The sequence below is a fragment of the Onychostoma macrolepis genome, chromosome 17 (genome assembly GCF_012432095.1).
Source record: "Onychostoma macrolepis isolate SWU-2019 chromosome 17, ASM1243209v1, whole genome shotgun sequence".
NCBI classification, from domain to species: Eukaryota; Metazoa; Chordata; class Actinopteri; order Cypriniformes; family Cyprinidae; genus Onychostoma; species Onychostoma macrolepis.
The window spans coordinates 23,145,073-23,164,890 of NC_081171.1; the positions used below are offsets into that span (position 1 = coordinate 23,145,073).

Genomic DNA, 19,818 nt, shown 5'->3' on the forward strand with positions numbered 1-19,818 from the left:
TCAGAATCAGAATCAGAATTAGCTTTATTCGCCAGGTGTGCGCAAACACTCAAGGAATTTGTGTTTTTTTTTTTGTTTTTTAAGGTGCTCCTGGTACTCAAGGATTACATACATACATACACATCTGACATGAGAACAGAAAAAACATTTAAATAGTAAGACTTAACAATAGATAATAATAATAATAATAATAATAAGTATGAATCTGGAACAGTAGATTTATGTACAGATTTGTGCATTATTTACTCTATATACAGCTGTATAAATAAACAGATATGTATATGTATTTACATAATACTTGAGAAAGAGGCAATAATTAAAGATGGAGAATGAATTACAGAACACAGGTAATGAACCATGTGTTAGCTATTTAAGCTGGAGATGGCATGGGGGAAAAAAATGGTTTTATGCCTAGATGTTCTAGTGCACAGAGAGCTGAACCGTCTGGCTGAAGGGAGAAGTGCAAACAGGTTGTGTCCGGGGTGAGAGGGGTCTTTGATGATGTTACCTGCCCGTTTCTTCACTCTGGAGTTGTACAAGTCCTGAAGGCTGGGCAGATGCACACCAATGATCTTTTCTGCTGTTCTAACAGTCCGTTGAAGTCTTCTTAAATCTGATTTGCTGGCTGACCCAAACCAGACAGATATAGAGGAGCACAGAACCGACTCAATAACAGCTGAATAAAACTGTTTCAGCAGCTCCTGTGGCAGGTTGAACTTTTTCAGCTGACGAAGGAAGTACAACCTCTGCTGGGCATTTTTCACGATGGAGTCAATGTGATTGTCCCACTTCAGGTCCTGAGAGATGGTTGTGCCCAGGAACCTGAATGACTCCACTGCAGCCACAGTGCTGTTCATGATGGTGAGTGGGGGGAGAGGAGGGGGGTTTCTCCTGAAGTCCACGATCATCTCCACAGTTTTGAGCGTGTTTAGCTCCAGGTTGTTGTGACTGCACCAGACAGCCAGCTGCTCAACCTCTTGTCTGTAAGGAGACTCGTCACCGTCCTGAATGAGGCCAATGACTGTAGTGCCATCTGCAAACTTCAGGAGTTTGACAGAGGGGTCTTTAGAGGTGCAGTCATTTGTGTAGAGGGAGAAGAGTAGTGGGGAGAGAACGCAGCCCTGAGGAGCTCCAGTGCTGATGGTGCGGGTGCTGGATGTGTGTTTTCCCAGACTCACTAGCTGCTGCCTGTCTGTCAGGAAGCTGGCAATCCACTGACAGATGGAGGTGGGCACAGAGAGCTGAGTCAGTTTGTTCTGAAGGGTGTCTGGGATGATGGTGTTGAAAGCGGAGCTGAAGTCCACAAACAAGATCCTTGCATAAGTCCCTGGTTTGTCCAGATGTTGCAGGATGTAGTGCAGTCCCATATTAACTGCATCATCCACAGATCTGTTTGCTCGGTAAGCAAACTGTAGGGGGTCCAGCAAGGGTCCAGTAATGTCCTTCAGGTGGGCCAACACCAGTCTCTCAAATGACTTCATGACCACAGACGTTAAAGCAACAGGTCTGTAGTCATTAAGTCCTGTGATTTTTGGTTTCTTGGGTACAGGGATGATGGTGGAACATTTGAAGCAGGAGGGGACTTCACACAGCTCTAGTGATCTGTTGAAGATCAATGTGAAGATGGATGATAGCTGGACAGCACAGGCTTTGAGGCAGGCTGGAGAGACACCGTCTGGGCCTTTGGCTTTCCTTATCTTCTGCTTTCTGAAGACTTTGCATACATCATCTTCACAGATCTTGAGTACAGGCTGAGAAACAGTAGGGGGGAGGGAGGGTGAGGGTTTGGATGGCTGTGCTGTGAGACAGTCGGAGCGGGTGTGAGGTGTCAGACCAGTCTTTTCAAACCTGCAGTAAACTCGTTCAGGTCTTCAGCCAGTTGTTGATTGGCCTCAGTGCTGGGGGATGGGGTCTTGTAGCAGGTGATGGCTTTCAGGCCTTTCCAAACTGATGTAGAATCATTGCTTGAAAGCTGTTTATTTAGCTTTCCAGAGTAGTTTAATTTTGCCACTCTTATCTCCCTATTCAGTGTGTATTTGGCCTGCTTGTACAAGGCTTTGTCCCCACTCCTGTAGGCGTCCTCTTTGGCCTGGCGAAGCTGTTTGAGTTTTGCACTGAACCAAGGTTTGTCATTGTTAAATGTTAAATAAGTCCTGGTGGGTACACACATGTCCTCACAGAAACTGATGTAGGACGTCACGGTGTCAGTAAGCTCGTCCAGATCAGTAGCTGCAGCCTCAAAAACACTCCAATCAGTAAGTTCGAAGCAGGCCTGTAAATCCTGCTCTGCTTCAGAAGTCCATCTCTTTACAGTTTTTACTACAGGCTTAGCAGACTTGAGTTTCTGCCTGTAGGCTGGTAGAAGATGAACCAAACAGTGATCAGAGAGTCCCAGCGCTGCACGGGGAACAGAGTGATATGCATCCTTTAAGACAGTGTAGCAGTGGTCCAGTATATTTCTGTCTCTGGTGGGGCATGTGATGTGCGGTCTATATTTAGGCAGTTCACGGGTGAGATTAGCTTTATTAAAATCACAGAGAATGATAATGAAAGAGTCCGGATAACGCTGCTCTGTGTGTGTGATTTGATCGGCCAGCAGTTCTAGCGCCGCGCTCACGAGCACGTCAGGAGGAATGTACGCACTCACCAAAATAAACGAGGAAAACTCCAGCGTAATCCACCGCCTCTCGCTTTCCCCGAGGACTCGGTGACGCGGACCAGCTGGAAGCCCGTTAGATGAAGCGCGCTGTCCGGGATGGCTCCGTTCAGCCAAAGCGCAGCAGAGTTTAAAAAGTCCTTGTTTGTGCGGGTGAGGAGTCGTAGTTCGTCTGATTTATTTGCCAGGGAGCGGAGATTCGCCAGATGAATGCTCGGCAGCAGAGTCCTAAACCCGCGCTGTCGGAGTTTCACGAGCGCGCCGGCGCTCTTCCCTCGCTTGCGTCGTCTGGAGCGCTTGTATAGGAACGCAGCTCCTCCGATTAAAATGTCCAGTAAAACGTCTGAATGCTCAAATGTAGGCAGAAAGTTATTTGGTGTGCCATTTCTGATGTCCAGGAGTTCGTTTCTAGTAAAGCTGATCAGGAAAAAGTTGCTTAAGACAGGACAAACAAACAAAAAAAGAACAAGTACTAAGCAGCGACAAACCATGGCTGCCATCCACGGCGCCATCATAAGCACAGTTTTTGATGGCGTGTTATAAGTGTGTTTGGTTAGTTCTTTTATTACAACCAAAATAAAGAGTGTGTGATACATTTTTGTGTAATAAAGTTAAAGAGGTTATATGGATCCCTGATAAATAAATAAACACCAAAGAGGAAGGAAACTATTTACAAAACTAGAATCAGAACTCATGGGACAAAAGCAGATGTTTCTTTGTCAATGGAAGTTTTCTGTTTTAAAAGAGAGAGAGAGAGAGAGATTTGGGGAGAGATAATGGTTGTCTGCTTACTAAATATGAGCATGGGCTTCACTGACATGACTCACTAAGAGCATCCACATCCATATATATATAGGCTATAATCATTACAACATTATTCACAGCAATTGTTCCCTCTATGTCATAATTTTAATTTGTGAATCAAAATTCTTATTGCTTGATCTTTATTTAGAATGCCTTATCTGTCATCACAGTTTAATATATGCTTATATGCTAACTTTGCCAATTCTGTAAAGACAATGTTAGGAAAGAGCACAATTCCCAGTGACTAAGAAAAAATAAGCGACTTCTATTGCACTGACATTGGGTCTAAAGGGCCCACCGGAAGGGTGTCCGTGTTCCTTTCCTGCCATTCAAACACAGGCACTGTTCTGCTCAACACAAACACAGGATGTGTTACTAGATTTATCAGCAACAGGCAGGCAACAGACACAATGGCAAAACATATTGTACATTTGTTTACGTGTAAAATACAGGGGGGAAATAGAACTAACTTTTGTGGCCAAGTAGTCTGTCTTCAGTTTCTGTTTGGGGCTACTTGTCACTACGGCTGTAAATACTAACAATGGTTTTATATATTGGTTTCAAATATTTGATTCATATTTTTGTATGTTATCCTTTTATATTTTTGGTATTTCACAAGTCATTTCACAAGTTTCATGTTAGTTTGATATCTCGATGTTTCTTTAATGTATTTGGTATACTGTTATATGAGATCAGTAAAGTAATTCATCAAAAAATATATGCAATAGAAAAACATTAACAATATCATTACAACATTATTCACAGCAATATTTCCCTCTATGTCATAACTTTAATTTGTGAATCCTAAATACATGCTTTTCTTCATGTTTCATCTCTGCTGGTTTTGTCAGATTCAAAATGATCCTCATTATTGTTTAATCTTTATTTAGAATGCTATTAACACAAGAACATCAATATTTCTTTGTTGAAGATTGATATACTTGCCAGCTCTTTGGGCACCTATTATACGACCTTTTAATAATGTATCTCTGTAGTCTATATTATACAGTAGGGCATCTCTCGTGGTTAATATGTTGTGAATATGACTCTTCATCATAAATCTTTGCATTGTGAGACTTGAGTATCTTAAAACATGTTGCAAGGCCAAAATGTGAATAGCCTAGTTACTAAAAGTATCAGTCTGCTCTATAAAATTATTACTATCCTAAATCAGATGCTCAGTGTACATCTAAAACTGTACTGTTGTGTCACGTCGTGAGCAGCCATAGGCTGAAACATCTGGGGAAGTAGTCAAAACAATGAGCAGCCTAGGCAGTTGTTTTTTTGTTGGCGGCAGGAACTCGCTCTGAGAAGAGACACATTGGAGGTTATTCACTAAACAGGATGCATCAGTTTGAGTCCTGTTCTGATACTTGAAAGGCCTACGAACAATTCTTTCTCCATTCTCTGAGATGAACTGAATATTTTCTCCTCAAAGCGAGTAGTATTGTATCATTAATGATACTGACGGGATGATGCGCGTACTGATTGTGATGTTGTCCTGTTTTGTCGCTGGCGGGACCGATCGAGTGAGCACAACGTGCACAGCTGAGGCTTGCCTTACGTTGCATTTGGAGGAGAAACGTAATGAAAAAGCTTCAGACGACTGTATCAATAACGGCGGCAATTTGGTTACTATGAGAAATGAAAATGAACTTCAGAGCATCAAATCGGCTCTTTTAGCAGCAGAAGAATTCGACATTAACTCTAAACTTTGGATCGGACTTGAGTTGCAGAAAACACATTGCACCGATTTCACTGAGGAGTTGCACGGTTTCAGATGGACTTCAGAGCCGGCAGATTCCAAATATTCCAACTGGAAAAAGAAACCTTTGAGCACATGCACGGAAAACAGGTGTGTGTCCATTTCACTGGCAGATGGTCTCAAGTGGTCAGATGGCTCATGTAGAGACAGCGCATTTTATATGTGTAAATTTCTTTTCAAAGGCATGTGCAAACCAATAGTGTGGGAGAATCCAGGCGATGTCAAATACATCGTTCCGTTCTTATATAAACCACTAACTCCAAATGAAAGGCTGGCGATGTTACCACACGGGACATTGGCTGTAATACAGTGCGGCGGGTCGGAATATGCAGAATCAGTTTGTAACAACATAAACGGTCTTTTTGAATGGACAGATTTTGAGAGTTTTTGCGCACGAAATAAAAGCTGCAAACGTAAAAACGGAGGCTGTGATCACCGTTGTTTTGAGACTGCTGGAGCAGGTGTTCGTTGTGAATGTAACGAAAGTTATTACCTGATGGATGATCAAGTGAGTTGTGTTCTCAGAAATAACTGCGAAAATTCACCTTGCAAATCAAAGTGTATACCGACTGCCTCTGGCTTTTCATGCGCATGCGCGGAGGGATTTAATTTGGCCGATGACAGCGTCAGTTGCGTCGATATCGATGAATGTCAGCAACGTACCTGTGGTGAACACAGGTGTCACAACACGCCGGGAAGCTATTCTTGTGAGTGTAAACCCGGCTTCAGGCTTGTCGCTGGCAAATGTGAAGATGTGGACGAATGCACCGAACTCAGATGTCAACAGGGCTGTCTCAATTCGCAGGGTTCATTCTCTTGTTACTGCCACGCAGGTTACAGTTCATCATTAAACGATAGCAGCATATGTATAGATATCGATGAATGTATCAGAAGACCGTGTGAAGACATCTGCCTCAATACCTTGGGTAGTTTTAAATGTTCCTGTAGGGAAAACTTCATTTTGGCTGAAAATGGCATCAGCTGCGTCCCGGATCCCACGGAGAAACCACAAAGCACTCCATCTTCAGATCATAGAGAAGAGTTCATCACTAAACTGAGTCAGTTACCTGCCACTTTTGGACCGACAAGAGTCAACCCCCCTCCACTTACAAACACTAAAACAGACTCTAGTAAACGTAAAGAAAGTTTTCTCGGAAGTTCTTGGATTTTGGCGTGTGTCTTAGGTTCAGTTATCCCATTGACTGTGGTCATTGCGGTATTGTCAGTCTTTGTCGTCTACCGATGGAAACGTTCAAGAAAAGCCGCTTTAAAAAATGCCACTGCTGACAACTACTGCTGGGTTTCATCTGGATTGGACAATGAACCGAAAAAAAAAATGCAACATTCAACTGAATGATTAGGCTAAATGAAGCCCAAATATAAGTGTTCATATTCTGTCAGCATCAAATTCAAAGGTTCATTTACTCTAATGCTGTTTTTTCCTGTTGCCACACTGTAAATGTTGGACAAATTAGTGAAAATAATAAAACCCCATTTGGATACAAAGTTTAATTCAAGTTGTAGGATATAGGTGTTTATGTTGTCGTTTTTTACCATCTACCATTTCTGTCTTGTACCTGTTTGCTGTTAAATTAATTGCGTTTCATAATTATTTTGCTGATTGTGTCAAGATGGGCCCATGTCACATTATCAGAAAAGGGCAACGTTTGTATAGTGAACTTTGTATTTCTTTCCGTAATGGAATAATGATGGAATGTTACAGTCTGTAGTAGCCACGAAATGCAAGGTACATAGAAAGAAACTTTAAAAAATCAACATTTTCTAATATAGCCTATATGCCTATTCAATATAGCCCACTCTCCCCTTTAAATGAACTATAAGTTACAGTCTGTGACACAGCTTTAGACCTGTTCACAAACTTCACTAAAGGTAATCTTATTTTTAAGTTTTTTTTTTTCTTTTTGATCCACGATATGTACTATTGTTGTAAAAATAAAAAATAAATCTCTGTACATTTTGGTAGAATAAATAAAGCTTCACTGAACTAGTTTGTGCCGATCTACGTATTTGTTGAAGCAAAGTTTTTTACCCTAATCAAACTCACCTGCATGTAATAATCAACTAATCCTGGAAGCCTTGATTGGTTGTGATGTGTTTAATTAGGGTTGAAACCAAACTCACTGGGTCGTGGCTGCTCGTTCAGCAACGAAATTGAATAAGCTTTTAATGTGTATGAATGAATTACTGAAAGAATGGATGATTAACAGTGAACGTTAAACTCTTGGGACCACAACCATCTGAAATATTATTCATGCGTCATTTTTGTCAAGATCATTATGCATTTCAGAGAGCGCGCGCAATGCGTGCATCACGTTTATCAGCACAAACCGTGACCAGTCACTCTGGGGTATTTCTTGGCTCCCTCAGGCGGGGTTTCCTTCCTATGTTTACCTTTATCTCCGGAATGGGGTTTCAAAAGGTGGAAATATTTAAAGATTTGAACACCATATCCTCAAGCAGCTTAAGTTTCTGTAGCCTACCTCTTGAAATCAAAATAGAATGGATTCTCATAAACAAACGGTTTTGTTCATCGTGATAATTTCGTCGTGCGCTACTATGGTACATAGCTGTGCTTGTTCAAGAAATCTAAAACACTGTGCAAACATCTACCAAATGCCAGTGGACTTTCAAACGGCTCAACAGAGTTGCAGAGAACGGGGCGGCCGATCATTTATCCAGTCGAATGCATCAGATGAAGTTGTCGGCTATCTCCTCAACAACCTGATCGGACACTTTTGGACCGGACTCTATCTCCCAAGCGGCAAGTGTTTAAGTAATACACGCACATTACGCGAAGGCGAACGAATCACGGAATTCACCAACTTGGAGACAGAAGAAACGTCGTGCGTCCCACTCTGCGTGTCTGTCTCCAGCGCCGGAATGCGGACGGCGAGACCATGCACGGACAAACTGGATGGATTTTTGTGCGAGGAGTCTCAAGGGGATCTTTGCAAAGGAAGTGCGGTCGTTCTGGATAATGCGCAGTGTATGCTTGCACCCTGTGAACATACATGTACTCCTTTGGAAATCGGATATAGGTGTTCATGTAAGGAACAATTCCGTCCAAATGCACGAGATCCAAGCCGTTGTGATTTCTATTGCCCAACGAGTGTTTGTAAAGCGTTATGTTTGAGAAGCGGGTCCGCGTGTTGGTGCCCGGCTGGTTTTGTTAGAAGCGACCAAACCTGCGAAGATATTGATGAATGTGAATCAAATCACGGCTGCGCACACAAGTGCCTAAATACGATAGGAGCTTATAGATGTGATTGCTACGAGCCGTTCATCGTCATTAATAAAACTGAATGCACTCTTGATCCTAGTCAATATAACGGTCAAGTATTCACAACACCGTCATCGAATTATATCGCAAGAGGGGCACTGTCGACCCCAGGAGAGTATGCTGGGTTGATAATATTCCTAGTAGTGGCTGTTTTTACTTTATTAGTAATTGTGCATTATTTGCGCGGTCGTAAAGCAACTGTACAGGAATGCAATCCACCAGATTGTGAAGAGTTTCAAGCAAGTGTATCTAAGTAAATAGCTGCTGTGTTTTCTTTATATAAAAAGCTGGTGGAATTGTCTCTGTGTATTAGGCCTACATCAATATGTTTGTTACTGTATAGGCTACATTCTGTGAAGAATTACACTTGTTGCAACGACTGTACATCTCTTAATACCTCTCTAGCTAAAACTGGAATGTTATGTTAAAAACTGAAAAAATAAAAGGTGTTGTTTTTTTTTTTTTTTCAAAACTGATTGGGCAGTAGTGCTCATAATTGTCTTAGAAAATTAATGTACCCAAGAATTACTAGCATAGAGTCCATGCCATAAATACCACGTGAAAAGATAGGTTGGCACTCTATAATGCTGCTCCTTCAGGCCAAAGATTTTCTGTGCAGGATGTTGGACGTTACTTTTGCACAAAAAACAAGAACATCTTCTGCCTAAATTTCTGCATGTTCCCATGTTATCCTACATATTTTCTTCCTTTAAGTTTAATTCCTTGATATCTGACAAGATTTCTCCAACTGAATAACTGCATATTCAGTGGTCTAGCTTTGTTTACCTAATTTGTTGGAGTACATTACCAAGTAGCTATTTACTGAATTTTACAGACAATACACTTGAATGGATGAGATAAAAACATCTTTGACATGTTAAACATCTTTGCTAACAGCTGTTTTGTATGTGCCCTAAATAAACAAGATGTATTTTTTAATGGGGAATTTTCAGTGCAAACTTTGAAGGTTGATCTGTTGCAAAACACAATTGTTTTTGGTGCCATTAGCACAGTTAGATAACTGACATTTACAACTAAACACTAAGTGCTTTTTAGTTATTAGTGTGATATATAGCCTACATCTCTTAATTCGCTAATAAATAATCACAGTATTTATGTTTGTCAATGATCCATTCTGTTTCGATGGTTAACTCATCAGATGATTTGTCTGTTAATAGCCAGATGAAACTGGACCATGAAAGGAATAGGTCTATATACTTGTGTAAATATAATTTAAAAAAATAAAATAAAATAAAAAACTTCCCCTTCTCAGCATATACTGTATTCTGTATTTTGAAGTTAATTTTGTAAAATCCAAATAAGCTTTACATATTTTTATTGGAAAGAGATTCAAATGTTTTTCACACTTTTTTTTCAGTCAACCATGCACATGGACCTGTGGAACAGTCCTTAAGATACTTACTGTTTACAGGTCACAGATATATTAACTTAGAACGTTAAAGAGACCTTTCTACTGACTCTGAAAACACGAGAAGAAAGATGCCCAGGGTTTCTGATCACCTGAATGAACATGCCATTCCTGCTGCAGGGAGGCCTGCAGATGTGGCAACACTCTCAGAAATAAAGGTACAAAAGCTGTGACTGGGGCGGTAGCTTTTCAAAAGGTACACTTTTGTACCTATTAAGTCCAAATATGTACACTTTAAGTACTAATGTGTATCTTTAAGTTACCAAAATGGACCTTTTAGGTACAAACATGTACCTTTTGAAAAGATACCGCCCCAGTGACAGCTTTTGTACCTTTATTTCTGAGAGTGCAGAGCAACAGCCTAAGACAGTGCTACAGGGATTAGAGTTAAACTCTGCTGGAAAGTGGATCTCGTGGGCCAGATTTGAGGATCCCTGTCTTACAGCAAGAAGTGGCAAATCTGGTTCAGTCCATGAAGATGAGATGCACTGTAGTACTGAACTTAAAGCAGCTGGTGGATACACATACTCGCTGCGACTTTTAATGTCGACTCCTCCATTGTGTAGGGACAAAACATTCTCAATTGTGGTATCTTTTCATACAAATATTTACACGTGAAATTTTGAAAGTCAGAGTTATGTGTTGTTATGCTTGCTTTGCTTTTGCCAGTTGCTCTTCTAATATATATATATATATATATATATATATATATAAAGCATAACAACATACATATCTTGTGTTGTTATGCTTGATTTCTGCAGTTACTCTGTCTAAAACGTTGTTTCCCTGTTACTCATAGTCATAATACTTCACATTAGTACTTTGACCTGTATAATAATTCATCTACACATCACGAGATAACCTACACAGTCTAAAGCACCACAGACGGGATGATTTTGCTTTCAATACTTCCCAGTTTCCAGTGAAGAACGGATCTACAGCCGAAGTAACGCTATTATTTCATTTATTGACCAGATCAGCTCGACTATCTTCTAAGGGAGAGAGAAGAACACCAGCACAACTGATTTTCAATGTATGGCATCAGTGGGTAGGTAAAAGAAGAAATCGTGTGTATGTGTGTGTGTGTGTGTGTGTGTGCGTGTGTCTAGAAAACAGCGAGCACTATTTTTAAAACAGCAGCATAGCTTCAGTGGACATGGTTTTCAACGGGGAAAGGTAGACCAGTGACGCGTATGACGCATTTTTCATCATCATCTTGATCATCGCACATTTAGACAGCATCGTTATGTGGCCGAGCCTTATTCTGATCTGCCGAAGACATTTGAATAATGCATAATAATGCGTGCTGGATATGCGATACACGCGTTACCGAAAAGACTATTTTGGTATTTAGGAACTGATATGGGGATTTACTGCTCATCATGTTCTGCGCGTCGGCGAGGAGATTCTGCAGGGCTGAAAATCCATGATGCAACCCCAATAGATTTAATATTTTCACGTTTTACCTAGCTTTTTTGTCGTTGTCATCATAATTTCAGAGCATTGTGACCCGATGAATTTTATTCAGTGAAAGATGGTTCATCATGGTGATAAAGAAGGCAAGAAATCTGCGTTTGGACATCCTGTCTACAGCCAGATTGTTCTCTCGATTATCCTCCTCCTCCCTCCTTTTCTGGTCACCGCCTTCCCGGTTAACACAGTAGGTAAGAGATCTGCATAAAAACTGTAATTATATAATTTACACGAATATGTGGAATATTCCTTTGTGGTTGCAGGTTAAAAGGGCTGAAGAACCTGGCCCATCATCTTCATTAGAGGTTCTGTTCTGTTCTGTTATGCCATAACAGTTTCTCCATGACATGACGATGCTTCTTTACAGCTGCATGTTGTAGGCTATATAGGCTAACCTTTGGTCATGACTATGCAGAATATTCAAAACAAGCAAGAACCACACTCATAAAATTCCAGACATCATCTAGGCCCTAAACGCCTCCAGGCTATAACAACATTTTATGAAGGTGACATTTATGTAAGATTGAGTAAAAGCAACATCTCAGCAGAAAAGTGTTTTGACATAGAATGAAAATGCCATATTGAGTGTGATGTTGGAGAGACTACAGGGAGTGTTGTAACACTGGCTGAGTTGTAACAGTTTCACCCAACAGAAAGAGCTACGGGTGACATCACTATCATGCGCTCACCAGCCTCCTGAGGTGACAGCAGTTGCAAGACAAAATGTAAAAATAGAAAGGATAACAATAAAACATTTTAAAGAAAAGAAAAAAGGCGTGTTAAATTACTGAACTGGTATCATCTGCATAAGCAGAAGCGTCATGACTGACCAGACATGGAAATATAGAAGTTTATTAATTATAATAATAAATATGTTCTGTAGGTTTTTTATTTATTTATTTATTTTTACATTTGTTTACATTTTCCTGTATTTTTACCATTTTTAATTAAATAAAGTGAGGATGATGGGTGACATAAATATTTTGAACCAGTAGTTTTTGAAATGCTTCAGAAATATGTATCATATGGGTTAAAATGGGTGTTCAAGCATCAAAACAAAAGCTTAATACAACTTTTTTGTTGCGTACATTAGAATGTGCCCTGTTTCATTTTATTTTTTCTCAGCAAAAAATAACGGTCAAACATTTTTTACCGTGATTTTTCAAAGATTGTCAAAGATGGTAAATTAGCCTGCATTCGTTTCAGTAAAAGAGTACAAACAATTTTATTTGGTCAATCATATTCTGATTAACCTTGCACATTAGCACAAGGAATGTGCAATTAGAAATAATAGTAATTTTTAATGATGCTGTTAGTTATGAAATTGAAGTTAAATACGCATATACTATGAACTAATGAACCTATATAAAAAAAAACTAGTATCAAAGAAGCACTATCCTTCAAAACACTTTACTCATTTGTCAATAAGTTTAGTCATTTATAATAAAATATAGTGTGATCATTTATTCCAAGTACAGATCAGAAACTACATAAATATATCTGAATGATTTGCTGAATTACTGTTACGGAAGGAACAGAGGAAGCGTTCGGATCCATCTGCAGAGTTTTATTACAAAACGTGGTCATAACAGGTATAGGCCAAACAGTGGCAAACAGGTACATTCCAGGTGAGACAAAGAGTATTCCTAGGGCAAGCGTGGGTCATCGATTGGTGAACGTAATCCAGAGGGCTAGACAAGAGGGGTAATCCATAAACATGTGCAAAAGTCCAGGCGAGGAGCAAACACAGTCCGAAACAGCAAGCAAAGGGTTAATCCAAAATACATGGGCAAAAATCAGGAACTAGGAAATCAGGAAACACAACGAGACTAGACTAAGACTAGAACTAGAAACTAGAAACTAAGACAGGGAACTGGATCCGTAGAATAGCTACGCTAAGACAGCGACAGTACTAACACTACTCGGCAGTGAGAAAGAGGAAGTCCATGGTTTATGTAGCATGTCTGATGGGAATCAGCTGCGTAATCAGTGCATTCAGCTGTGTGTGTTGTCAGTGTAATGGATGATGGTAACTGTAGTCAGGGGTGAAGTGCAACAGTAGTGTACTGCAAGAGTCCATGTGGTGAGCGGGTGACCTCTGGTGGTGAGTGAACGGAAGTTCATAGACCGGATTCGTGACAATGACAATGGAACATTATTTCACCCATATTTTGAAATTTTAATATTACAAATGTTAACATTTAAGTAGACACTTTGTTTGCATTTAATATGCTGCCTATGTTTATAAAATCACTTTTGTCAATTTTATTTAATGCGGTCACCAAAATGGGTGCGGTCTCTTTAAATTAAAGTCTTGAGAGACATGGAACAAAGAACTACCAAGTTACAGATACCAAGATCAAACACTGATATTGGCACAACCATAAAATGGCAAATTCTTTGCTTTAAATGTATGAATTGGTTCTTCCCTGTGCACTTTCAGTGGAGCAGTTCTGCAAGGATCCTGGTGTTCCTGAGCATGGAATCAGAACTCCAAGCAGCGGTGTGTTCTTTGAAAACTCAGTGGCCAGGTTCTCTTGTGTGGATGGTTATAGCTTAAAGGGGCCAGCCAAGATTATCTGCACGCGCTTCCATAATGGATCGGTAGGCTGGAAACCAAGCCTTAAACCAGTGTGCCTTTCAGAAGGTGAGGCTACTCCATCTCAACCTTTTAACTGTCAGCATCCTGTTAGCGTTAAATGGTACTTTAAATCCTTTTAGCAGGCTCCTCCCCCTAGTAGATGGTGTCAAGTTTCACATTACTTAATGTACTACAATATTTTATCATCAAAACTTGTTCTAATCTTGACGAAATGTATATTGTTGGAAAGGTCTGAGTCTCAAGTTTCCATATTTGGTGCTTATTAGAAATGTATAAATTTGTGACAAAGAACTGCATCAAAAAAAAATAATAATAATAATAAATATCAATGAAGTTTGAGTGTCACCCTGTGGCTATTTTTGCTATAACGCCTAAACAATATCAGGAACCTCAGTTTTTGTGATGTCAACTTCAAATTTGGAATGTAGCTTATTTAGACACATGGCTTTGATTTTATAGCAATTTTAAATTCCAAAATATTTGGTAAAACATTTTCTTTTAATAAAATAAAAAACTTACAGTATAATACTTTTTTACAGTAAGCTTAAACATCTGTAACTTTTTTACACTTTTTTTACACAAATGTTTGTCTTCAGCAATAATCTGCTGACTGTTTTCTCTAAAAGGAGATTAAGCTTAGGTCTGTATTCCAAAGCATTCATGAACTGCAACAATTTATGTTTGGATGCATTTAAGAAGTTAAATATTTAAATTCTTTAACTCTTTAATAATTGTTTAACTATTGAATGACAGTGTTGCAGCATTTTTTATGTAGCTACTCTATCTTTCAAAGATTGTCTTCCTCCATTCATCGAGGATGCTCATGTCACAAATAAGACGTACAGGCCTGGTGACAGCCTCATTATTAGCTGTCATGAGGGATTTCAGATCCGATACCCTGACACAGAAACTATGGAATCAGTCTGCCAGGCAGATGGGACATGGGATAATCAGCCAACCTGTCAAGGTTTGACGCAAGCCATTTTTTGCCAACTATTCAAAACAAAACTACTGTGTAACTGACTGTAATTCAATAAACACCACACTCTTGAAGACAGTTTACATCTGGAAAGGGTTTCGTGCCTGTCCTCTGTCTCCACAGGCTGCCTCCGGCCGCTGATACCTCCACACAGTTACATGAACATCTCGGAAACAGAGTTCTCTGTGCCTGTTGGGACTGTGGTCCACTACCAGTGTTTTCCTGGTTACAAGTTGGAGGGACCTGAACTTCTGGAATGCATGTATAACCTCATCTGGTCGAACACGCCACCGCGGTGCCTTGATGTTGAGGGTGAATAGAAGTATAATTTAGCAGCTTTAAGCTGAAAAATTAACAGATATGTTCAAAAGACGACATGATTTTGTAATTATAATATTTTATTTTGTTTAAAATGATCTATCTATAATATTATCTTTTATAGATTCATTTTATAATTCGAAATCTTTTTACAACTATAATCTTTTATAATTGCACCCTGAAAACTACTTGTAGCTTATGGTTTATAAGTCTTAATAGACTTTAGTTTTATCTTAATGAGAAACTCAAAATCTTTATGTAAAGATGTGAAATTTACTTATAAAATCTGCAATAATGTAAACAGGATATTAAGTAATTATGTTATTTAGGAATGTGTAAACAAATAAGGGACAAATATTAAAATGTGGTCTGGGACGCAGGAAGAGGAAATGAGTTATCTGATTAAGATGTCTTTTTCTGTGTCTCTGATGTTTTACAGCATGCTCTTTACCACTGATGATAGAACATGGAGATTACATGTGCCACCCACAGCCATGTGACCGCTACATTCATGGGACGGTCGTAGAATACTACTGTTATCCTGGCTACTCTTTAGCGAATGACTACAAGTACATCACCTGCCAGTACGGACAATGGTTTCCACAAATGCAGTTTTACTGCATCAAAGATGGTAAATTAGCCTGCATTCGTTTCAGTAAAAGATTACATAATATTCTGATGAACCTTGCACATTAGCACAAGGAATGTGCAATTAGAAATAATAGTAATTTTTAATGATGCTGTTAGTTATGAAATTGAAGTTAAATACGCATATACTATGAACTAATGAACCTATAAAAATTGACCTATTTACTGACCTTATTTACTGTTTTTGCACACTCATGGTCTCTCTCTCTCTCTCTCTCTCTCTCTCTACCATGAGTGTACAAACACACACAATTAAATTGTTGTTTTTTTAACAGTATTACAAAATACTTATATTTCAAATAGATAAATAAATTCTATTCTCTTAAACTTTCTGTTAAAAATCCTGAAAATATTAAACTGTTCTTAGCATTGATAATAATGTTTCTTGAGCACCAAATCAGCATTTTAGAATGATTTCTGAAGGATCAAGTGACACTGAAGTCTGGAGTAATGGCTGATGAAAATTCAGCTTTGCATCACAGAAATATATTACATTATAACATATATTAAAATAGAAAATAGTTGTTTGATTTGGAATAATATTTCACAGTATTACTGTTTTTATTTTTGTGATCAAATAAATGTAGCCTTGGTGAGTATAAGAGACTTTCAAAACTTTTTTTTTTTTTTTGAAAACTCTTAATCTTCTATATATGAATTAGTGCTGTCAAATGATTAATCGCATCCAAAATAAAAGTTTTTGTTTACATAATATATGTGTATACTGTGTATATTTATTATGTTTATATAAACACACACACACATGCGTATATATTTAGCAAAAATATGTTATGTTTATATATTAAATATATTTATATATAATATAAATTATATGAATATAAATATATGCATGTAAATACATCTAAATATTTTCAAAATATATACTGTATGTGTGTAATATATAAACGTGTAATATATAAATATACACAGTACACACACATATATTATGTAAACAAAAACGTTTATTTTGGATGCGATTAATCGTTTGACAGCAGTAATATGAATATACTTTTTCTGAAAATGTTGGGGTCAGTAAGATAAATGTATAAAATAATTTGATTCCTTTGTATTAAAACAGTTAAGATTCATATCTCCTGTCCTAAACAGAGTGTTAACCTTGGCTGTACAAGTTAACAAGCAGAGCTTTATTCCCATAGAGACAACCTGGCCTGGTTTTCAAGATTCTCTACTAACCACATGGAAAGTAGTGGCTTGCACGGCCACTAGTGTGCTGCTAGCTCTGCTCTTGGTGATCACAGGCAAGATGTTCCACTTCAAATGCAAATCCCACAAAGTCCAAGGTACGGCCGACATTATAATCATACAGTGTAGTCTGATCTACTCTTAACTTACTCATCAAAACATATTTCTTCCTTTTTCAGTGAAGAGCAAGATGAAGGCCGAGATCCTAACATCTTGGTTGTAGATGGTGTTGCTGTACCACTTCCCTCTTATGAAGAGGCTGTTAGTGGTACCTACTGTCAGCCCCCAAATGATCTGCCCCCTGCTGGTCTGGGGAGCTCACAGAATTCAGAAGAACAAAACCCACCTTCATATCCCGGGCATACGGGGAGTCATAATGGTGTGCCGCTAGACACTGGTGAGGCAGAGACCTGTGATAGCATCTCGGACACATCAGAATGTCTTCAAGGCATACAGCCATCTTCTTCCCATGCTGGTGAACTCAATAACATGTCTGAGAAAACCAATGCCATAACCTCTATGGAGGAGACTGCCTCCACAAGCCCCAGCATAGACATTGCAGATGGTAAGGCTGTCAGCTGCTGCCACCTAGTGGTAGAAACACACACTGCTTGTTTCATTATATTATTTGTAGCACTGTCAAACAATTAATCGCATCCAAAATAAAAGTTTTTGTTTACATAATACATGTGTATACTGTGTATATTTATTATGTATATATATATATATATATATATATATATATGTATGTGTATATATATATATATATATATATATATATATATATATGTGTGTATATGTATATATATATATATATATACAAACGCATGCATGTATATATTTATGAAAAATATGTTACGTTTATATGTTAAATATAATTCGATATAATCTAAAATGTAAGAATGTAAATATATACATGTAAATATTTTACAAATATTTACTGAATGTGTGTATCTATATATACATATAATAAATATACACAGTACACACACATAATGTAAACAAAAACTTTTATTTTGGATGCGATTAATCGTGATTAATCATTTGACAGCACTAATTATTTGTAACATATTTGAATTCAGAGACACTTACCAATGTATTACTTTGCATTTTCCAGAAATTCCTCTCGTGGAGGATGGTGAAGCGGACTACTGATTGTTACCTTTAACTGAAAAGGGACACTTGAGATTGTTTCACTCCACTGTTGGTTATTTCATTGTTCATTTCTGATTTTGTTGAACAACATGACGCAGGCCAAATTACTGCTCATAAGGAATTATTGCACACTTATATTTAATGAGGAGCACACCAGGGAAGGATAGGCAATAAAAAAAGAATAATCAAAAACTAAATAAATTCCCATTTCCTGCTCATGAAGGAACTATGCATTAGACCATAGCATATTGTTAATTTAACTTTCCCACAATACATAGCATCTAAGTATTATAAATTATTTTTCTTGTGACTTTCACTTGGCAACCGCGCTGCATTCTGGCCAGCTTTTGAATGGTATGGACTGTAACAATGATGAATATTTCTTAAATAAATAATATGTTAACTTTACATTGGAGTTTATTTTGATTTAAGTTCAGTGCATTCATCCAAGTGAACCTTGGATGAAACTAAGTACAAGCCAAAGGCAGGTGCACTGCATGCAAATATTATGACAAGCTGACAACATAGCCTGCAAAGTTTGACTATATTAGTTAATAACACACATATAAGCTAATTTACTTTTAACAGACCACAAATATAGCTGAGAACACAGCTCTAACAAGATGCCCTTTTAAGTGATTTGGGAAAGGGAAAGAAAAAAAACACTGCTAACATGGTCAGATAAAAGTAACATTTCTTAGAGGCAGATGAAATGAGAAGTCTCTTCAGGTGCAGCAGCACATTACACTCTTTCCAGTTCATGTGGCTGCTTGCTGCGTACGGATGGATTATATGAGGAATGTCATAAACTGAAAGCTATCTTTCAATGTGCCTGTCATTGAAGAGCAACAGATGGCTTATGCATGTGATACAGACTTTCTTCTAAAGACTTTAGCCTACACAATAACACTGTGCAGCTTTGAAAGTTAGCCAACAAAGCAAGCAAGCATTTGGATAGCTGTCAGTTAAAAACCACTATGCTTCTAATTTTAAAGGTCAAGATGGTGAAATAATAGTAAATAAATATTTCGTTCAACAGCCAATAACTATAATAGTAATTTATAGTTACTGGCCATTAAACAGATGCATTTCTTTATGTTACAGGTAGGGACAAAAAAATCTTCTTGCGGTAGTATTTTTCAGTATATAGATTTTTTATTTTTTATTTTTTTTTTGGATAGTTTAAAAAAAAATCATATTATAATTAAACTAGAGGTGTAAATCAATAGTGGTTAATGTCATGTATTACTATTATTTTGGACATTTGTGAGTCTTATTATTTTTGTCCACTAGGTGTCACACATGAGTTTGTTTTCAGGGACATAATCTTCAGTTATTAACAGAATTATTTCTTAACAGAATTAGTTCTAAATTTCATAATTTCATATATATGCTATAGCCTACATACACACTCATTTTAAAACATAATAATATAACGGTAAAGTGAAATTAAATGTAACTTCAAGTGTAATTGTCAAGGATGGC

The 19,818-nt window shown here is 38.1% G+C and overlaps 3 protein-coding genes across 3 annotated transcripts; all 3 read left to right on the forward strand.

Annotated features, from left to right (window-relative positions):
- The first annotated feature begins 4,376 nt into the window (after positions 1-4,376).
- LOC131523780 (complement component C1q receptor) lies at positions 4,377-7,233 on the forward strand. The gene has a single exon (XM_058750433.1). It carries the CDS (start codon positions 4,933-4,935, stop codon positions 6,580-6,582), a length of 1,650 nt encoding a protein of 549 aa, XP_058606416.1. The 5' UTR covers positions 4,377-4,932; the 3' UTR covers positions 6,583-7,233.
- Positions 7,234-7,366: 133 nt separating this feature from the next.
- On the forward strand, positions 7,367-9,801 carry LOC131523781 (matrilin-2). Its single transcript, XM_058750434.1, has one exon. It carries the CDS (start codon positions 7,746-7,748, stop codon positions 8,781-8,783), a length of 1,038 nt encoding a protein of 345 aa, XP_058606417.1. The 5' UTR covers positions 7,367-7,745; the 3' UTR covers positions 8,784-9,801.
- A 1,031-nt stretch (positions 9,802-10,832) lies between these two features.
- susd4 (sushi domain containing 4) lies at positions 10,833-18,741 on the forward strand. Its single transcript, XM_058749348.1, is given in 10 exon segments — positions 10,833-11,003; positions 11,455-11,619; positions 13,872-14,075; positions 14,824-14,997; positions 15,133-15,321; positions 15,767-15,958; positions 17,133-17,261; positions 17,264-17,276; positions 17,358-17,743; positions 18,296-18,741. Coding segments are annotated over 9 exon segments (1,455 nt in total). The 5' UTR covers positions 10,833-11,003; positions 11,455-11,489; the 3' UTR covers positions 18,334-18,741.
- The last annotated feature ends 1,077 nt before the right edge of the window (positions 18,742-19,818 follow it).

Bases quoted from the DNA above. Each gene is read 5' to 3' on its own strand.
- LOC131523780 (XM_058750433.1), top strand. From the start codon at position 4,933: ATGATGCGCGTACTGATTGTGATGTTGTCCTGTTTTGTCGCTGGCGGG.
- LOC131523781 (XM_058750434.1), top strand. From the start codon at position 7,746: ATGGATTCTCATAAACAAACGGTTTTGTTCATCGTGATAATTTCGTCG.